General features: G+C 48.5%; 1 protein-coding gene across 1 annotated transcript; it reads right to left on the reverse strand.

Moving 5' to 3' along the window:
- Positions 1 to 11,366: 11,366 nt before the first annotated feature.
- On the reverse strand, positions 11,367 to 18,723 carry STC1 (stanniocalcin 1). Its single transcript, XM_010021869.1, has 4 exons — positions 18,606 to 18,723; positions 16,240 to 16,382; positions 14,946 to 15,157; positions 11,367 to 11,637 (listed from the first exon to the last, which is right to left on the reverse strand). Exons 1-4 carry the CDS (start codon positions 18,721 to 18,723, stop codon positions 11,367 to 11,369), a joined length of 744 nt encoding a protein of 247 aa, XP_010020171.1.
- Between the last annotated feature and the right edge of the window lie 3,167 nt (positions 18,724 to 21,890).

The following is a 21,890-nucleotide window of genomic DNA, read 5'->3' on the forward strand; positions in this document are numbered from 1 at the left end:
AGCTGCTCTAAGGTGTCCCCTTCAGGAGCCTTCTCTTCTCCAGCTGCCCCAGCCCAGCTCTCTCAGCCTGGCTCCAGAGCAGAGCTGCTCCAGCCCTCGCAGCATCTCTGTGTCCTCCTCTGGACTCACCCCAACAGCTCCACGTCCCTCTTCTGCTGGGTATTCGCGCCCATCCAGCCTTGCTGCCTCTATTTCCATGGGGAGTACCATTTCTTCCCCTCCAATAGCATTTGCTCTCATCTATTTTCACATCACAGCAATAAATTTTGCCCTCGTTTGGCCTTTAAAAGTAACAGCACGCTGCAGGCATCTATTTCTAACAACCACAGGCATCTGCTGCCCGAGGGCACGAGCATCACCCCTGCAGCTCCGCTGTGCTCAGGGCAAGCAGGCAGCACGTTGGTGCCCTGCTGCAGTGTCTGCTGCCTGCTCCAGCCAACCCCAGCTCCTTTCATGCTGGGTGTCATATGGACACTCACTGCTTTCATATAAAGATGGGATTTAGAGGGTATCCACTCCCTTTTTGGTTCAGAGAGCCCTGAGCAGTGGTGAGCCGGAGCCTGCTCTATGCTGGTAGATTTCATTTGCAGGCTGAGCAGCACAGCTGAGGTTTCACTCCATTATTCAGTTAACAGGGAGATGAGGTTACAGGGACCACACAGCTCATGGCCAGGGGTACACAGAGCATCGTCCTGCTCCCAGCAACCAGGGGGACGTGCTGCCTCTGCCCAGTGACCCCGGCCTCCCAGCGGGTTCTGTCTGTGCCATGCTACAGCATCCAGATGTGGCCATCAGCAGCTGCAGCTGGTTTCCTACAGCCCTGAGTTTCACAACAGTCATTTTTTGCCTTTCACGCTCCTCTTGGGCTGTTGTTGCACTCAGGAGCCATTGAGTTGGCTGAAGCACGGCCCCGGAGCCGGCGCTGGCTGGAGGGAAGACCAAGCTCTCGTGTTATTCCCCTTCGTGCCATTAAAATAGCTGGCAGACGCGGCAGCAGGACACCAGCTTATGGTCCCAGGGCCTGTGGCCATGCCACATGCACGGTCCCACTGCAGAGCTGGAGGGTGTCAGCATGGGGAAGACCCTGCATAGGACCCGTTTGATCCATAGGACCCCTTCCCTGCTCCACAAACCCTCCTGTTGGATGAAGCAGGGATGGAGCCACATACCCAAGCCCATGTCAGAGAGCAGGGGGTTGGAACTAGATGATCTTAAGGTCCTTTACAACACAAACCATGGTTCTGAGCAAGCAGGGTGACAAAATGGGACCCTTCAGGATGCTGGTGCACGTGGGCTTGGGGGGTGGGAGGAAAGAAGAGGGGTTGCTTGGCTTACTTAAAAGGCTTTTAAAAATACAACAAAGTTTCTTTACATCATTTAAAAGCCTCTTTAAAGAGCAGCTGCCTCCTATTAATACTGCTCGGGCTGATAATCTTCACTGGGATCTATCTTTAGAGCTCTGCCAGCATAAATGGGAGCTGGAGGTGCAGTGGGGGGGGGACGTCGGGCTGAGCACTGGCTCCGAGGGCGGCCAAACCAGCTGAAAACACATCGGAGCCTCCTGGGAGGAGGAGAGAGGGGAGGAAAACAAATAATCCCCTTGGCTCCTTGGTGGGTTTGGAGAAACCAGCCCTTTGGTGCCCTGTTTGCTCCGAGATGGGCTTTTTGCTTTGGTTTTCCACTGTACTGGGAACCACGGAGTGTTCGATGCGGCTGCGCTGACGCACAAGAGTTTGCAGACATGAGGCTCTGCCCCAAACCAGCCCCTGCTCTGCTCTGCCTTGAATCCAGGCTGGAATCGAGACCATTCCCCGTTTTCAGGTGCTGTCCTTTGACGCAAGCACAGCTTCAAAGGGGACCCTGAATAATCCCACTCTCCGGCGTCAGCGCTGGGGGGGAAGAGGGTGAGTGGGATCAAAACCCTTTGACTTGCTTTTATTTCCTTTGCTTTCTTAATCGCTTCCTGACAGCCCTGGAGCTGCAGAGAAATCCTCCAGAGTGATGCTGTGCGAGGGCTGATGCAGCCTTCACCCGCGGCGCAGCCAGGAGGGGTTTGGTGGGGATCAGCACCAAGCTTCAGCTTTGCCCTTCACCTCACCAAAAGAGAGCATCTCCGTGTCTTCTTCCTTGTCATTGCTTAAACCAAATCCATCCTTACTTTGGCTCAGTGAGACTTATCCCAGGGGTCAGCAGGATCGTTTGGGAGTTCAAATCTCTGCCTGTTGAAGGTGGCAGCGAGCTGGGACCGTCGACTCACTTCTTTTAGGGCACTTGGGGGCGATGAACATGGTGTGTGAGCAACTTATGACGGTGTTAAAACACTTCCAGGCTCTGTGAGGAAGTGCTGCCTGCATGACAAGCAGCCAGAGTACATCAGGCCTCTGCGAGCACATGTGTCATTTAGGAAACCACTGTATTATTCACTCATTCATTCATTCAGATCATGCCCATCAGCTGAATATCAGGGGATGCTGGAAACACTAACGTGGCTCTTGCCAGAGCCTGGCCACACAAGTGGGATGTGTGTGGCTCCCAATGGCCTTTTGGTCAGTGTCTGCTTAGCAAACTGCTGGAAATTCAGGTTATAGAGGAGACTTTGCTCTTTCTATGGCAACTGATGAGCTTTTTGTAGCAGCTTGAGCATCATACAGAGCGTTATTTGCTGTTTTGATGACAGATGAAACCTTCAACTGCTGGAAGATTGAGGAGGAGATTGTGAAGCCGAGCTGGGCACCAACACATGCAGGATTTCTGTGACACTAATGTGACTTTAGCCGTGCTTGGATGTGAAATTTGGGAGATGCTGCAGCCAGATGCTCCTGGAATACTCTGCTGTGTGTAAAGGGGATGTGGGTGGTGGCTGTGGAGCACCAGGATGAGGAAAGGCTGATGTCTGGGGCTGCGATTGTTCCAGTTGGTGAGGATCTGGTTTCCAGCCCTGCTGAATACCTGTGAGCTTTGGCTCAGTGTCTGGAGTCGCCCCAAAATGGGATGCTGGGAAAATCCTGGGTATTTGTGGAAAATTCCTGTGGATGCTGATCCCTCCCCACCCCCAGCACCGAGGGGCCCCAAGGCTTCAAGGAAAAGGTCCTTGGTACTTGACTCTGATTAGTGACTTAGGATGGGCTCCGTGACCTCCAAATCCACCCCTAGGAAGGCTAAAGCAGCACAATGCTGGGAGCAGAGCAGAACGTCTTTCCACACCAGAGGAAAAACCAAGGTTGTCCTTCTGGTAAGCTCATTTTTCAGCCAGAACCTACCACTCCCCATCCTTAAGGGAAGTTTGCTCCCCGACCTGGGAATCCAGCTCTGGGGCTGGTGCATCTCCCGAGGGACCCCATGGGTGGATCTGCTGGAGCCCTTTCCTCTGATGCAGCGATAAAGCATCTGCCTGCTCCAGCCCCCCCAGGCAGAGGTGCAGCGGTGTCAGCAGGGCTCGGGTGCCCAGCCCGGAGCGAGTGACGAGGAGGAAAACGCTCGTGCGTCGTTGGGACTCTCCTGACTCACCGATGGCAGCTCCACCTCGCCGGTCACACACGCGTCCGGGACTCCCGGCCTCCTTCTTCCTGAGGACACTGTCTTTGCCCAAAGGAAGGAAAGATTTACCTTGTCCTGCCTGGGCTGGGTGGAGGGATGGTGGCTGGGTCAGGGAGTTGAGTGATGCTCATGGAAAGGGGATGGAGGAATGGAAACCCCATGGAAACACCCGTATTCTCCTCTTATTGTTCAGATTCATTTAATATTTAAAGGCTTTATGCTTGCAGCTTCCCAGTGAGTCTGTCTTAGGGGAGTCAAGCTCCTCATTGGAGGAATAGAGGAGTACTCAGGATTAAATCAAAGGGACCTTTTCCAGATAACGAGCCCCAAATGTGAACTTGAACCCCGCAGCCGGACACCTCATTCCCATGAAAATCATGGCCAGCAACTAGAAGTGACTCTAGAACCACATGTGAAACAGTTAAACAAACAACAGCTCGGAAAAAAGGGCTTTTATTTAAGTCCTGAAAAAAACCCTTCTAGGATTAATTATCAGCAGAGCAATAAAAATAAATAGCTGGGCTCTTTCTGCTGGTTTGGACTGTCAGAATTCCATGCCTGGGTTCGGCATGGCTGCCTGGGGATGGCTGATGATTTTATTGAGCCTGGTTGATTACTCCAAGCCAAACAGCACATTGAGAGAAGAGCAGGGATTTGTTTTCACAGCACAAACCATTCCAAGCCTGCAGCTGAAAAATAACCCTGAAGGAATTTCAAAGGAACCAACTGGAATTTTCTTCCAGCTTGGGAATACGGGGAAGGCAGTTTCCATGAAATAATTGTTTTCTCTTTAAACAACCTTTAGGACCATCTCAGTTTTGCGCTCCTGGACCTGCAGCATCCATCCCAGCCAGGGCAAAGGCTGAAGGGGGAACAGGGGAGGTGCAGGTGACAGGGATCATTTGTGGCTATGAGCTTATATTAACCAAAGAGGGAAAAAAGAGCAAAAAATCCCATCTGTGTGAAAAATAATGACATTCCCTCTCCCAGGAGCTCCTACAGGTTGGACTTGTTTTTCCTGCTGTTCTTTGGGATAGAACTCTCATCTCTCTTGCAGGTATTTTGTGCCTAAGGTTCTCCAGCTGCTGCTGCCCGATCCCTCCCCATCGCTGTGATAAGGGGGGTTACAGCAGGAATTACCTGACGTTATCTCTAACACCTGACTTGGCTTTTTAGAGGAGGAAACCAGCCTTTGGAAATACAGGTTTGTCTGCTGTGACTGAGGGGAGGAGGAGCTGTTTTCTTGGGAAACCTGATGTACTGAAAGAAAGTAGTTCTCGTGAGTGCCTTGTGCTGTTCAACAATATTGTCTGTAAGCTCCCTGCATGTGCTGAGCATCCCTCCCTCTGGTCAGGCCTTGGAAAGAGGGATTTCATAGGATCCTGAGATCTCATCTCAATCTTCCCTCTGGCAGGTTAAAGCCATTCCCTCTTGCCCTGTCACTATTAGAAGCTGTGTTACCCTCCAAAGTGATTTGTGAACAGTCATTTAATAGCAATTTGAAGTAGTGTTACCTCCCAAAATCCATCAATATAATTTTGGCCGTTGCTTTACACTGAGCTATAGAAAGATCTCGGTTGCATTCGTATCGCTCTGTGTCCTGTGACTGTGAGATCCTGCTTTATGACATGGTAAAATCTGTGTCCATTTGGATTTCTTCTGCCTTTTCGCATCTCGTGTGATGGGAACGGCCACTGTGGAGTCCATTTGTTTGCACTTTGATTATATTTTTAGCATCCTAGTTATTATTTAAACTCTTTTTCATATTCCTGGCTGTAGTGGCTGAATCATGATGGCAAAGACAATGTCCTTTATTATATTGTGGAAGGGGTTATTTTTCTGCTTTTTATTTGTCTAAGCTCACGGGAGGCAGGAAGTGAAGCCTGTTCCCAAATTTCACTCCCAGTCATTTTGTCCAGTGTCATTGGAAGAGCCAATGCTCACACTCCTCCTCTCCTGCTCTTGCTCTTTCTCTTTCTCTCCCTTGCTCCGAGCAAAGCAGCAGGAAGGGTGAGAACCAGGAAAAGCTGACATTATTTTCCCCTTCTTGTGTAATGAAACTTGAAAAAGAGAAGAAAAAGGACAAGAGAAGAACATCAGCCAGTCACGGTTTTGGGCCTTGGCCAAACCACATTAACTGCGGGGCTCTTTGCTCCAGCTGAAGATGATAACCGGGGTTTAACGCACTCTGTTGCCACCGAGCTGAGATTTCCTTTCCTGGGGCTGTCTTCTGCACAGTCCTTCCACTGTGGTGGCAGGTCTGAGGAGAGCCCTGCTGCTGCCAAGCCTTTGACAGCAAACCCCTTGTTCTATCAGCTCTTGAGAAGTTGTCACACTTCAGGAAGGTTGTTGAAATTGGTGACACGAGGGACAAATTTATCATGAAATTTCCGATAAGAAGAAGAATGAGAAGAATCGTAAAACAACAACAAATACCCTCCAAACAGCCTGATGAACACCTTTGTTTGTTGGAAACACCTGCACTTGACTCATGCTGCCTGCTTTGTAAGCTATGCAAATGACTTGCTCACATTTTAACCCATAGGATACATAATCCCCACCACGAGGTGGGTCTTGAATTAGGGAGGAGAAAGGAAAACCTGTGTTAGGATGCTGCAGGTGATCTGACTTTGAGCCATGCTGAAGAGCTCTCCTGGCGTTTACTCCTTTCATTTTGGGGTTACGTTTTAGCACTCGGAGGAAAAAGAACAAACCCCAGCACAGAATGAGCAGGTTTTCAAACAGAACGTGTTGTGTAGGATGAGTCTGGAAACATCTGCATTTCTGTGTGACTGTGCATCAGGGCGAGGTGCTTTGGGCTGGCAAAGTCCCCGCATCTCCAAGAATGGATGTGGGTTACCAGGAGGGCAGCCACGCAGGCTGAGATTGATGCACATTTCGTGTGAATGGTACATTGCATCGACAGTAATGATTTTATAGCCATTATTCATTACAGGAGAGCTGTAGATGCCAGCTTTTGGAGCCATGGCATCCGTACCCTTCCCAAGTATTCTTTATCCAAGAGCAGCAATGTTCACTGCCTTGGGTTCTAGCAATGTAATGGTTATCCCTAAATTTCTGTGTCATTTCTCTGCTCCCTTTGCTGCTTTGGCTTCTGGTAAGAGGGGGTGTTATTGAGCAGGCAGTGATTTACAGTTAGGTGAGTGGAGGCACAGGTTCCACAAGTGATTTGGAGACTCCTCCTCATGGAAAAGCAAATTAAAAAGCCAGAGGGTGACATCCATTCCCAAGCCACTTGGGCTCGTCAGTTCTCACTGCTGTGAAGCACAGCAGCTTAGTTGTCTGCAAAGAATGATAAATCCTGATTTTGGTGACTTACTGGGCCTCAGAATGAACTTCAGTTTTGACCAAGATGGGATTTCAATAAAAGCAAAGTTTGAATAGCCTCTGGTAAGGTGATTCCGAAGTTCCTGGCCAAAGCAAGAGGAAGTAGAGATTTCTTTTAATCCAACTGTATTGCTAATATTTATTCATTGATTCTCTTGAACAAGTCTTCCTCCAACATGGTGCGGGAAATGGTATTTGAACTTTGCAGTAGCTTTTGGAGCAATGAGTCTGGATGAGGCTGCCCGTGTTCCTCTGGTGATTGTTAAACTGGTTTTGGTGTTCCCCTGGAAATTAGAGCTTTCCTGAATGACGTGCAAATGCACGTTTCCATGTACAGCAAAGACAGTGGTGTTATGGGTGCATTGACTAACAAATGGGTCCAGGGTGAAGATGACACAGTTACATGGTCAGGCTGCTGTCAGAGACCCATCACAGGAGCTTTATTAGCACTGGGATTTCCAGTTGCCCTTGGACGTTACAGGTCTTGGTCAGACCAGATGTATTATTCCAGTCACAGTCAGCATAGTGGTTTAGATGCTGAACATCAGGAATCCTTTACTCCACACTCACCCCTATTTTGTCCAGCTTGTAAGTGATGAACCCTGCCTTCATGTCACCCACAACCCCAACATCCAAACCCGAGACATTCAGCATCCAGAAGAGACATAAAAGCCACGATGTTCAGTCAAAGGTAAGCGTAGCAACTTGTTGTTGGTACTCTCACCATCAGCAACCCCAGTAAGGTTCAATGAAAGAGTCAGACACCAAAACCCCTTAAATTTGACATTTTATTTCATCGCAGAAGAAAATCCAACATAGGCCTCATTATGTTATGCATCTTTAATTATAAAAATAAGCAAAGAAAATAACTTGCATCTTTCTCATTACTATGATATGTTTCAAATAACCTTTATATGAACACACTGAGCTTTAAAAATGTAATTAAACAATAAATAATGACATATACCAGATATGCTCACTGTTTATTCCAGTACTCAGCAAAAAAAACCAAAACCCAAAAAACCCCAAACTCTCTCCCTCTTCTAAGTATCTTTAAATTATAAATACAATAATGCAAATTTATAATGGCACAAAACATCTAAAGTGCAAACAAATCACAATGAGAATCATGCAAACGTTTCTAGAGAAGCCCCTCCCCACCCCCGAGAGAAAACACTTTGCCATGAATGCAAGGTTAAAAAAATAAAGCATTAGAGATGAAATGAAAGGTGAAATATCTGGACGTGATATTGAGACTCATCCCCCAGCCCCAGGGGACCTCTTGCACCCAGTTGAAACCATCCACACCCAGGCATCCTCCCCTGCTGATGGGAAGCGCCTCTTGCACCTCCTGTCCCCTCTCCTGGTCAGAGAGAGCTTTAAATCACCAGCTTAGCCCAACATTAGGCAAGGGGACCCCCAGGCCCTCTGACGTGGTGGACGTGTGCTTGTGGCTTCCTTGCTACTTCAGCAGAGGAAAGAAAAGTGACTTATTAAAGCAGCTCAGAAACGTGCTCAACGGCAGTGCTGGCGCGGAGAGGCAGAGCTCTGGCGTGCACAGGTCGCGGTTACCTGCCACGCCAGAGCACAGTGGATCCGGGGGAATTATCTTCCCGCTCATCTTTCTGCCAAGGAAGGGGACAACAAGCTTGGGAGACAAGAAGTTTAAATTCCTTCTGGAACAAGAATGTTAGCTATGACAACCCAAAGAGGTAGGGTTTGGGGTAATTAACTCTGGGGTTTGGAGTAAATGAACCGTCAACCACCTTTATAAACTTTCTTTGGGTTTTCATAGAAAGGGATGCACAAAGCAACAGAGAAGCCACTTGCCCTGAGGAGCATCTCCATGGAAAACCGTGGCTGCTCGATGTCCTTAATGAGCTCTGCTGGTGTGAGCCCACATTGGCCATGGGGACCCAAACCAGGAGCTGCTTTGCGACGCCAGTGCACCCACCCAGGTGGTGTTTGGATGCTGCCCCAAGCCAGGTAAAGACCTCTTAGTAACTATTTCCCCACACAGCAACATGCACTTGATGCACAAACCCCAGCAGGACATCCCCATTGAGCAATGCCCATCTCCCAGCAGTGCAGTGTGAGGTGTAATGAGGTGGGAAGTCACACACACACAGTTCTGGGATCAGTTCCTAAGTATAAGTCAGACTTTCAGGGTCAGGATATTCAAGGGGGCTTTGGTTTTCACCTTGCAAAACTTCTTGGTGTTGGACTCTACATATACCTGTCTGATTGCCCAGAGAGATGGTAGATGCCCCATCCCCGGAGACATTCAAGGCCAGGCTGGATGTGGTTCTGAGCAACCTGATCTAGTTGAAGATGTCCCTGCTCATTGTAAGGGGGTTGGAACATGACGACCTTTGAAGGTCCTTTCCAGCCCCAACTCTTCTCTGAGTCTATGATTTAAGAACAAGCAATATTGCATCTCACTTGCCCTGGACGGCACGATTCAGAGTATTAAACAAATAAAGTAAAACAAGAACCTTCTACCGTCAGCAACATTTTTTGCTGCTTGCAATTTTATGACAGCACTTTTGGGCTACATTTAATGAAGACAGCAATATTAGAAATGCTGCCACTGCATCTGGTTTCAATATATTAGCAGCAAGTTATTGTTTAAAGGCTTTGTGGTTTAAACAAAAAAGAAAGAAAGAAAGAAAAGAGGTTATATTGCTTTAGATTTTGAAAAGAAAAAGAGATCCCTCCTTTATTAGCTCTCTACTAGTTGAGCAAGAGTCATCCACTCTGCAGACGGACTCTAACGGGATGGATTTGGAGCGTGGAACTGGCCTTGTTGGTTGCATGCCACAATGTGGCTTTGTTGGCTGGCTGAAGCCCATCAGGCTACTGTGCAGAGCGGCTGCAGGGCCCCAGCTACCGCACGGGACCTCCTGCTCCGCTCCTCCTCACCGAGGCTGCTCAAGGGGTGGATGGAAGGAAGGCAGGTGGAGAGCACCGTGCCTCTCAAAGGCAGGCTCACTGCTTTGCTTCCGAAGCTGAGGAGAACGGAAGGGGTTTTCCTGCCTCTCCCCAGAAATCAACTTTCTAAAGGAAGCTCTAGGATCCCAAGGCAGCTTTTTGTCAGGCCAAAGAGCTCTGCAGCAGCAGCACTCCTGCCTTGGGTCTCACAGCTCCTCTGTGGATATAGGACTGGAGATGTTCAAGGCAGGACTGGAGACATTCAAGGCCAGGCTGGATGTGGTTCTGAGCAACCTGAACTAGTTGAAGATGTCCCTGCTCATTGCAGGGGGGTTGGAACTAGATGAGCTTTGAAGGTCCCTTCCAACCCAAACTGTTCTATGAGCCTGTAACTGGCCAGTCGGAACAATTCTTTCATTCTTTCCCTTCGATTTTAACTATGAGAAGAGAGGCATCTTTCTGGCCCTGTAATTTCTGTCCTCAACATTTTTCTCTCTTCCATTATAAAAAGGCCACAGAGTAGAACGTGAACTCTTGAATATGACAGAGAAGCTGTTTCCAGGAAAGAAAAGAAATAGCTAACTTACAAAACTAAGTTTATGCAACAAAGTTATTCTATTCTGCTCCTTTTAAGCAGACTCTCGTGGAATTTATGTACAGTACATGACAGAGTTTAAAACTATTTATACCACAGTTAGAGCAAGACCTTTAATACTCTAGTCTTAAGACAGGGTATGTTTCTGTTAGATTTCTTTTAAAGCTTTAGACAGTTAAATACAGTACATAGATGTTAGCTTTTAAATACAATGCAAGATTATGTAACCTTCTGACTAGCTTCAACCATCGACTGGCACCTCTTTTAATCACTTCCATAGTACAAAATGCTCCTTTCCTGATTTGGTGTGTGTTCGTGGGGTAGTTTTAACTCATTTTGCACCGTGGTGCCAGGTCACGGTAACTAGAATCATCCACAGCTAGCGAGTTTGGTAAATCAATGGGTTAACAGAGCTGTATTGGAAGGATTAGGACTGTATGACACTAAGAGACCAGGAATATGACATTCATATTCGTCCATGGCCAGCACAGATTCATAACACGAATTCCATTGACATCTTTAGGATGTGCAATAGTTATTAGTGCATCTATCGTCTCCTACCAGCTTACTACAAGAGAGAACAAGCTATTCTCCTTGGTGCCAAATCTTCAGACTTCAACGGTGTTAGTGCTACAGTACATTTAGAGTTTGGTGTCTGAAGGCCTGACTACTGTACGGTTATAGTTAAGACTAAGATCGTTTGGGGTGTCTTTTTGTGGGGGAGAAAAGAGATGGAGATATTTGGATGGCGGGAAAGCTGAGACACTGAACACGGCTCCATGCAAAACGTTTCGTTCGAGAGGAATAGAAAAGAACTAAAGACTAACTCTAAAACCAGGTCCTAGTCGTGATTAAAACTAGCTACAGTACACGTGGTTTGGGTGTGTTACTCCTCTAGAAGAGAGACTTCAGCTTTGGTAGCACTTAGCATCCCTTAACACCCATGGCCGCGGCGTTACGCGCTTTCGGCGGAGCTGCGCTTCGCGTGCGCCGGGACCGGCCCCTCACCTCGGAGGTTCCTGAAGTAGAGTTTTAGCTTCTGCGGCTCCGTGAGACGTCTCCTGGCGAAGTCGGCGCGCGGGTGGCCCTGGGCGCAGTGGTCCGTCTGCAGCAGGTGGAAGAGGCTCGCCATGTTGGGGCCGATCTTCTCCATCAAGCTGTCCTTGATGGTGCTGACGGTCTCCTCGTCGCACTCCAATAAGCTCCTCACCAGCTTGTTGTAATACCTGCACAAGAGGTACCAGCTGTTATTCCAAGGCAGCTCCCAGCAAGAGGGACATGGAGCTGCTGCAGTGGGTCCAGAGGAGGACACAAAGATGCTGAGAGAGGTGGGCTTGTTCAGCCTGGAGAAGAGAAAGCTCCTGAAGGGGAGACCTTTAACAGTCTTCTAATACTTAAAGAAAGCCTACAAGAACTCTGGAGAGATACTTCTTACAAGGGACAGGACAAGGGGAATGGCTTTAACCTGCTGGAGGGGACACTGAGGTGAGCTCATGGGCAGAAGCTCTTCCCTGTGAGGGTGCTGAGGCGCTGGCACAGGGTGCCCAGAGAAGCTGTGGCTGCCCCATCCCTGGCAGTGTTCAAGGCCAGGTTGGACACAGGGGCTTGGAGCAACCTGCTCCAGTGGAAGGTGTCCCTGCCCGGGGCAGGGGGTTGGGACTGGAGGAGCTTTAAGGTCCCTTCAACCCAAACCATTCTGTGATTGTATAATTCTATGAAGATGAAAGAAACAAAGGGAGGAGCTGATCTCAAGTGACAAAACACTGAGAATCAGGTTTTTTAAGGCATCCAGGGTGTGTTTGACATTGATCTTTGACAGTGACGATGTATGTGTTCTCACTGCGTCTGACAAATGCCCTGGACTTGAAGATGCTCATGTATGTGCTCATGACACACAGAAGGAAGCACAAGTGATTTTGGTGTTACCTTGCTGCAGCGGGAAAAAGCTGGGAGTGAGGAGCTAAGACAAAAAACTGACTTCAGAGTGTGCTTTACTCTCTGCTGAACAACCCGAGATTCTAGATCTTTAGGGAGAAAACATAATCGCATCTCTCTGATAGATACTGCCCATCACCAAACCAGATCACAAACTAAGCAGACCACTGGTCTGAGGCAGTGCAACCCTTCCCACAAACGTATCCACCCCTGTGGCACCATTCCCTTTCATCCCCCTCCCTTCCTTCCATGCACAGCCTTTAGCAAGGGACCAGAAGAGGGACAAGCCTGACAGATGCATGTATTCCCTGGGGACAGATCTGCGGGACACACACTCAGTGACCATGCATTTAAATCACAAGTGGCACCTCACTGTACAAGAGAGCATCTTCCTAGGGAGGGAAAGTTGGGAGAAGAAGACCAGTCCCATATCTGCTGGGCTACTCCTGCCTGGAAGGACATCGGGGAACTTATTTTAAGCCTTTAAGGTCACGGTGACATTTTTCCACCAGAGCAGAGAATAACCTGCAGGTGGAGGAGGGGAAGGAAGAGGGAAATGAGAGTTCACATTCAAACTCTTTCCTAGCTCTCAGCTCTGGCCTTTAGAGCAGCCAGTGGAGGTCAGGTGAGGTTAAAGTTTCTGCTGCTCTTGAAGTACAAAAGGACCAGGCTTTGGCACGGGGGAGCACAGAGCAAGCACACTTGGCAGTGCTAACACCCGGGTCTGAAGCGTGCACAGTGGTTGATGATGAATACATCTGTGCGAGCCACGCATCCAGCTTAAATCAGTCCCAGCCTAACAGGACAAGAGGAGCAGATCCCATCCACCTTCCTCTGCTGCGCTGCCTCCACCTCCTTCATACAGATGCGGCTTGGTGGTTCCATAGCTGGAGCTGCAATCAAACAGCCTGCTAGTGCCTTAGACTGCAAGCCAAGGCAACAAGGCTTTCCTCTCCTCCTGCTCCTGCCATGAGATTAAATCACAGGAAGATGCTATGACCTTTAACTACTTCCTCTCAGTGTCCCAGGCCAAGTGGCACATTCTTATTCTGTGGCTATGTTGGGACAGGGGCTGGGAAAGCAGGATGCTTTAGAAGACCTCAATGTAAACTATTAGCTGGGAAATCCTGCTGCTTTTGTTACTCAACATGTCATAATATCCTCTGGCTTCAAGAAGGGTTGGCGGTGGTGGGGGAGGAGTTCCCTCTGCCTGGGGAGACAGCAGCTCCTGCTCAGGCTTGGTCCTCTGGAGAGGAACATCCCCAACACGTGTAACGCTGCTGCTGCTACCACCGCATCCCCCCTGGCCCAAGTGGCCACATGTTCCCCTTCACCCTGGTGCCCCTATGGCCCCACCAAAGGCTGTTTTAACTCTACAGCCCATCAGATTAACCTGAACTGCTCTTTCTGATGCCACAGTGCTCCATGCTCCTCAGCCCAGCCCTTGGGTGAATGCTGAAGCAAACCTCTTCCTAATTTGCTTGGGGGAAGAGGGAAAAGACACACAAATGTAATTTTCACCTTCCCACGTGTATAATCTTCTGAATATAACACCTACAATAGAGTTTGCCATAATAAATTGATACTGGTCCGAGATGCAGCACCCATACATCACTTGCATGCCTGCCCTAGGATAGGTCTAGAGGCGTACGATGCTTCTAGAGCAAGTCAAACAGCCACCCCAGAGGAGCTGTAGCATTCACCACAAGCCAGCCAACATGTTAAACTGCAGCTTGGTCTGTTTGCACTCAAATTCTAGAGCGTATTTACACAAAGTGTTCAAGAAGATCCCTTTTATCCCAATCACAAGACTCAGCACTGATTGTTCCAGGATTTAGAGGAAGAAATCCTGCCCTTGCAGCATGACTGCGCAGACTGCAGCAGCTCGCTGAAGCCTCTCTCTGTCCCTTGTCCTTGGAGGATGGGGACAGGGCAGTTCAGTGCTCAGATAAAAGTGCCAGAGAGCAGCATGACATGCCCATCTCTGCAGGCAAGAAGGAACAGGGGTGAAGAAAACCCTAAAAGAGACCTTAAAGCACACCAGCCTATCCCTAGAAATACGAACTACCGGACCATGGCAGAATAAGGTTAGAGAGGAGCATGTTTGCTGATTCCCTTTAAGCTTTCCTTGTGCTTCGTACTGCCATGGTAAGCCAGAGGGCAAGCTCTCATTTGCCAGGTCCCAAATAAACCCAAGGCAGGGGGTGACTGCAATCTGAAGGAGTGAATGAAGTTGCAATAGGTTGTAAAGCTCTGAAGCGCTCAGTGTGCCAGAGATGCTACATTGATCAAAATGGGCTTGGTATTTGAAAGCTCTGTTGCCTATAATTCTGCATTTAGACTGAAAGAACCAACACTTAAACAAACTCCAGGCTTTGAAGTAATGTGTGTCTAGTTCACTTTAGGATTCTCCCCTGGAGGTGTTTAGCAATGCATTTACCAAAGGGAGAATCAGAAGAATGCCTGTAAAACTGAACAGGGACTTGAAAAAGCAAAGAGCTATAGTAGGACTTTAAGAAGTTAGTCAGTTTGGTTCCTCTCATTTGTCTCACGTTACTGCATTTGATGCATTTCAGCTGAGGGAAGAAGCTCCACTTACCGGTTTGAGAACTGATTCGGGAGCTGGACGACCTCCGTGATGGCTTCAGGGTTCCGTTTCGCAATGCCACACATGTCCAGTTTGCTGTAGCACTCCTCTTGCACCTCGGAGATCATTCTTTGGAACGTGGAGCACCTCCGGATGGCCAGGAACACCTTGGACGTAACCCCGTTCGCGATGCATTTCAAGCTTTCCTTCACAAAAGCTTTTCCCTGGAAACAGAAGAAAAACCTTCAACTGCAACAGATTTCATAGCAAGGGATGTATGAAGAGATACTCCACTGTGGTTGGCTGCTATTAGTTACCCCTGCTGCAATTATAGACCTGCTGGAGGTCTCTTACCAGGCACAGCAGGGAACTGGACCCTAAACACTCAAGGAAGTTGTGGCTGCCCCATCCCTGGCAGTGTTCAAGGCCAGGTTGGACACAGGGGCTTGGAGCAACCTGCTTTAGTGGAAGGTGTCCCTGCCCCATGGCAGGGAGTTGGAGCTGGATGAACTTTCAGGTGCCTCCCAACACAACCCGTTCTATGATTCTATGATAATTATTGCATAGTTATCATCCATGGCAGTTTCAGTTGGGAAGCACAAGTCCAGAGAGGACAGTGAGCTCCAGTTCCCAAAAGATCTAGGCAACGGAAGTCTTTGCATGAAGAGACCTAAGAGTGCCAGCACCAGGGGATGGGCCAGTCCTGCCCTCCGGGATGGGGCTGGACCACTCACCAGCACATACCAGCAGTTGAATGCATCTGGTTCACTGAGACCTCAGGATGCTTTAAGAGCTTTTAAGTTTTGTCCTTGGGAGCGAGAGCATACGTTGGGAAGAAAGCAGAAAGGAAGAGGGCCCTTGGCAGAGCCACAGTCCCTCTGGTACTATCCTATTTATTCCACCGCGAGCTACTGCAGCCCTGGAGAGCCTGATCTGGCTGTGCGTTCCCAGGCCCAGAGACTTCCAATTCAAACCCCAGCCCTGTGCCAGGTCACACAGGCAGAAGCTTTACTTTGTTAGAAGAACGTTTATATTTCCTCCTGCAGAGGAAACTTAGCTCTCCGCCCCACAGAGCGCTCCCTGCCAAGTCCTCACACATAGCAGACAGCATGTGGAAAATGCACGGTAGAAAATAGCCCTGAAGGATGCATTTGTAGCCAAAACTCAAACTGATGGCTCAGAGGAGGCGCTGAGCAGCAGGAAGGGCTGCAAGAAAGGAAGGGTTAAGCCTGCACAGACCCTGTCTCCACGAGGACACACAGATGAAGGCATAACGGCGCGGTATTATGTCCCCTTCGTACTGTACCTGAGTGTCAAATTTAGCAGCACTGTACAGGAAGGACTTGCAGATGTCGTACATGCCGTCCGTGTCACACGTGGAGTTCTCCAGGCAGGCGAAGGCCCCGCAGCCCACCTGAAGGGCACTGTTCAGGCAGCGAACCACCTCGGCTGTGGAGAGAGGAACAGGTACAACATGACGTACGCACCCGATGCCATGAGCCCTTCTCCAGTGTGAAGGCAGGTCACGCTCAATGCAGTCAACACCAGCTTGATTGCTTTGAAAGACTGGAGGGAGAGGTGAAGGAAAGAGCCCAAAGGGAGTTATTAACTGAAGTCACGCAAGAGATCACCACGAACTCAAGGCAACTACCAACATCTTCCATCAGTTACGTACAGATTATGAGAGAGGCAACATCTGATAGTCTTTGGCTCAATGGAGACTAACAGGTCCATCCCAACCTCATTCTGACGGCATGCATCCATTCAGACTCTCTCTAAAGAAGGCAGAAGAGATGAGGATGGGCCCATGAAGAGCTCTGGCTGGCGAGGTCTTCTCTACAGTCTTAGACCAAAGGGAGGTTGGAGCAGCTTGGTGGCACCTGGCTCACAAACCTCATTTGGAAATGAGACTGAAGCGATGGCAGCTGCCAATAAACTGGCATGAAACGTGCACTTCTGGTGAGGAAGTGCTGGGGTTGCTGGCCCTGGAGGTATCTCTGCTCTTCTACAAAGCATAAAGAAGCCAAAAATAAGATCTTAGTTTGTGCGTACAGTACAAAGGACTTGAATGAGCAGCTAAACGCTAACCTGGTACCCAGCAGTTTGCAAGCACAGCCTAGAAGGGTCGTACTGCTGAAGATGCACAGGCAGAAAGGTCATTTGGGCAGGAAAAGTTACAGGTAATGAAGCTGACTATGTATAATTTACACCACTGAGGCAGTGGCTGGTCTGCACAGGAGGGTATCCATGTCACCCTGTCGTTTTTAGTGCAGATATTATGCATTTTAACAATGAATCAGCAGTATTGCCACATGATTGCCCTGAAATTAGGAGGGATTAACCTTTTTTGGGAAGCTGAACATCTGCCCCCTTATGTGCCCGTGCAAGGCATATTCATGACTTTCGCAGCTCACGTTACGAGACATTCTTTAGGAAGAAATGCAAAGCCAGTGTCTCCCATCGCGATCCGAGGTGTGGGAAAAGTGAGGATCTGCATTCGTGGAAGCGAGCACACCTTCCTGAGAGCTAAGTTGTAGCCTAAAGATACATCCAGCTAACCAGGAGCGTCACAGAAAGGAAGAGAAAATACAAAGCATTTTAAGACATCACCCCGTTAACCCCTCCTCATTCTCCACTCTTGCTTACGTGCCTGAAGGGAGAAATATTTAGTCAGCTCATCCTCTTCCCCAGTTCATAACCTCACCATCGCCCGAGCCATTCCCATAATTATGTTTCCACAGGTTCAAATTAGAACTTTGCTTGCAGCAGACTTAGTCTGCATTAAGCTTTTATTGTTTTAGGCACGGTGCAATAGTGAGACCCTATGTTTCTATAGCAACCAAATACAAAAGGAAATTGAGCAAACACCCTAGGATAATGCTGCAGAGCCTTGCAGAGCTAAAATAAGCTCCAAATTAAGAGACCTAATATCTTTTCAGTACACTAGAAGACAGATTTTTAATCCCCATTGTTCAAGACATTGTGTCCAACTTATCTTAAGCATCTCTAGTGCACAAAGTGGAGCCATCCAGAGCTGACTTGCCAGCGATTTTTCTCTCCATTCTAAAAGCAAGTTTGTTAAATATCACCATCGGATTTGTTTTATGGGGCCATCGAACTGATAGCAATCAGGCTGTGGAAAGAAACGCTAGCAGGGGACAGTTTCTAGGTTACTGCATTCTTCAAAGTCGCATTTCTCTCTCCCCCTCTTTGAATAGGCAGATGTTTGGCAGAACAATGGTTCCATCAAATTGCCACGGATTTTTATCAACTTCCTAAAAAGCAAGGAATTTAACACCAAAGTACAGCTGCAATTGGAGAAGAGAGAAGGAAACATGCAGGCAGGGGAAGAAAAAGTACATGGAACTCATTTAGGAGCTGGGGGAGGAGGAGAGAGAATGGATTGCATCCTGCAAGCAGCTCACACACCGGTTCCCTGCCCCAGCTCCTGAAAGGAGAAGATTCCTTCTCCAGCTATGCACCAATATCCTGATTCAGCCCCTTAAATTCATATTTCTTCCTACGAGCCATTAAGTTTATAAGAAAAAAAAAAAGAAAAAGAAAAAGAAAAAAGGAAATAAAAAAAAAGAAAGAAGAAAGCAGCAGTAGAGAGATCTGAGACAGTTTAACACATCAGGGCTCAGGCTCAAAGCCCTCCTTGCTGGGTGTTACCTGAGTTCTGGGCTGCAACCCTGGGTTTCCTGGGGCTCACAGAGTCATTCTGTTCAGCTTCATAGGATGCGGATGCACTGATCACCAGCAGCAGGAGAAAGCCAGACTTTAGGAGCATTCTCTGACAAGTTTCCGCTAAGTGTGGTTTTTTTGGGGGTGGGATTTTTGGCTTTTTTTTTTTTTTTTTTTTTTTAATATGGGTGTATGTGTGTATCTCCCTCTCTTCTTCCACTTCGGCTTGAGCAAAGACGTGGATCTGGATACGCGCTCCCAGGCAGAGACAGAAAGGAGTCTGCTGAGGCTCAGGGACGTGCTGCAGCCCGGCTCTGTCTGGCCCCTCTGGCTCCTGCTCGCTGGGGGACCAGGAGCGGTGCCGAGGGCTTTTATAGCCGCCCTTATCGGTCCCCCCGCGGGCTGCGGAGCCAATGGGGAGGCGCTGGGCAGAGCCAATGGCAGAGTGGACTCATTCAAGCCCCAGAAAACTGCAACTTCACAGGAAGAATATTTTCCAGCCAATTAAAAGTACCTGCCAAACAACAATAACCCAAAAGTTAATCTTCAGAGAGGCGGTGGGAAAGGGAGGAGGGGGGGGAACGGGACGACTTCCTATGGATAATTGAGCTCAAGGAAATGACAGCGCAGCCCACCCCGGAGAAAAAATCACCTGCCCTTTAAGAAGAGAGATTTTCCCATCCGTTTGCAGCTATTCCAGCGGCTGGGGAGGGGGATTCGCGTGGGGGCTGGCACCGAGACTGCGCGCAGTGGGCCAGCTCCGGCCCTGCCCCTGGCCCCCCAGAAAGGCAAAGGGGACGTACCTGTGTGCGTGCAGATGGGAGGCATTGCCTCTTGCTTGCCAACGCACGTGTGCACAGCCCTGAACCCACGTACAAACACACTGCACCTCACGTAGGCACATGCAAATACCCTCTCGGTGCCCTAAAACCTTATTCCTCACACACCACACTCCTTATCTTCCCCTTCCCTTAATAAAACCATGCTTCCATACCCTGGGCTTCAGTGTAGTCTTGCTGCTTCTTATTCCCACTGAAGCTCAAGAACCAATTTTTTAGGTGTTTGGTGGTTTTCCTCCCTCCACCCTCCCAAATTCAACCCTGTTTTTCAGATTTCATAACGGGAGGAGGCACTCTAATGCTTGATTTAATCTTTGTTTTAATAGGCACATAATGAGGATTAACACACTAGAGAACTGATTATCTTGTATACCAGAGACAATTTAAGGCTCTGAGTATTTAAGGGATGAAAGTATAAGCAGTAGTATTAAGCCTTAGAGCTGAAAGGAAACTGGGAAGGTGCACAGAGAACGGAGATTTACAGATAAAAAGTTTTAAGTTCCTGCAGCTTAGAATAAGTCGAAAGAGTTCAAGATCGTGTATTACTGATCAGAGACAAGAGAGCTCCTTTGGGATCTTGATCTCACTCAGCTACCCCCATGATCTTCTCTGTTGAAGGAGAAATAGTCTTGTGCCTGTGGTGCCAGGCAAGGAAACGCTGCTTGAACAGATTCCTACGTCCATCCATGTGCACCAGGTCCGTTTGGATGAACCACTTCTACAGATCTCACTGAAGTGGAGGCACGAAACCCCCTTGTGCCATGGGCATCATTAAGGTTTATGGGCAGCTAAACTTAAAACTCACTAAGGAAGCAATTTAAAGAAGACACGAGTAGCCTCTTCCTTAGTGGAGCTCCCGAAGCAGGGACTGCTCTTTACCACATCCCCGTCTTTCTTCTGCCTTGACCGTGCGCCAGTGGGACCACTCTGGTTCCTCACCACATGCCTGAGCTCTGATGGCTTCCAAAAAGGAGCCGACAGCCCTGTTCATGTTGGCACAGTTGGTGTCAGCTTCAAGTGGAACAGGAGGTTGTGCTCCTGCCTTGGGGTCAAAACAACAGCTGTGCCAGATGTTCCAAAAGCACTGCAACAGGAGGGATTCAGTTTTCAACCCGGCTTGGTGACACTGAGCCAATTGCACTAAAGAAAAGAAGCAATTAAGGAGAAGTAAGAAGAGAAGCAGCCCTCCAAAAGCGCTGTGGTTCCTCTCCTGAGAAGGACCGGTCCAGTTTGCGAGTGAGAATAATCCCGGAAGGTTCGATTCTGATTAAATCAAAAGCAACGCTGGCATTGGCTTCAACGGGGGATGAATCACCCTTCTATCCAAGCCCTATCTGGAGTGGAAGCATTGCATTTTCCACAAAACTGAAGTTCAAACTCCAAGCCCGATTCCTCCACCCCTTCACCCCCAAGGTTTGTCCTGGCCCTTTGAGCACGTTTACATCCTGATCTGTGTCCAAGTGGAAGGAAAAATCAGTAGCAAGTAGCTCCTACAGATACTAACATCCTTCCAGCACATTTACTATTCTTTCTCATATCATTATTCCAGGGCTGATTTACTCCTTTACGGATATATTCAGTATTTGTACCTGCTTCATGTTTTCCAAGTAACCTATTTTAATTCCCAGCAGGAACAACAGGAGAACAACTGTAAGATGAGGCTCAGTTTGGTAACAGGAACGGGCACTACAGTACAATGTGATATATTGGATCAGGACACATCCAAATGTTATAATATCAGACTTCACCAGGTCTCCAAAAAGACCCTGGGAAGGGAGGACCTTTAAGAAAGTGGGAAAATTGCTTCAGGAGTGATGGACCCACACTGAGTTGCTCTCAAATTTGGCAGGAGACTTGTACAGGCAAATTTCTGCATGAGACATTCGAGCCCTTCAGTACCAGAGCGTATTTCCATTACTCATTTTGCATAACGAAGGCAACAGGAACTCCACAATCCCTCTGTAACGTCCACTCTGCTCTCCGTGTGATGGCACAGGAGCTTGGAAAACAGGAACAGCGCAGGAATCACTGCACTGCTTAGAGGTTAGTGGTTTATGTATTCCAGGGGCATGCTTTGGAAGGAATAGGGGCACGAGAACACCCATTACAGGATAAGGTTTTCCCTAAAATCTTCCTTCCTCGTGTTCTCAGTTAATAGCAGGCCTCTGCCATAGAGACCTCACCAGCAGAGGAAAAATCCCCCTCCAAAAGCAAACGCCAAAAGAAGCTCCACTATTTGCTACTAAAGGCTCAGCATAACCTGCAGAAATAGTTTTCCCTTGAAGGACAAACGCTGCCCTCGAGCAGAAGGGTTTGTTTCCTGGCTGATACGTGTAAAGAGGAAAAAGAAAGGCGCCGTTAGCCCGCGTGAACCGTCCCCTTCTTCCCACTGCCATTCAAGAGCTCCTGCTAAACCGAACAGTACGCGCTATTG

The sequence above is a fragment of the Nestor notabilis genome, unplaced genomic scaffold, assembly GCF_000696875.1.
Source record: "Nestor notabilis isolate BGI_N333 unplaced genomic scaffold, ASM69687v1 scaffold13029, whole genome shotgun sequence".
Lineage (NCBI taxonomy): Eukaryota > Metazoa > Chordata > Aves > Psittaciformes > Psittacidae > Nestor > Nestor notabilis.

Bases quoted from the DNA above. Each gene is read 5' to 3' on its own strand.
- STC1 (XM_010021869.1), bottom strand. From the start codon at position 18,723: ATGCTCCTAAAGTCTGGCTTTCTCCTGCTGCTGGTGATCAGTGCATCC. The intron at 15,158-16,239 runs GTACAGTACGAA...TTCTGTTTCCAG, and splicing joins CTGCTAAATTTGACACTCAG to GGAAAAGCTTTTGTGAAGGA. The intron at 11,638-14,945 runs GTAAGTGGAGCT...CCTCTTGTGCAG, and splicing joins CCGAATCAGTTCTCAAACCG to GTATTACAACAAGCTGGTGA.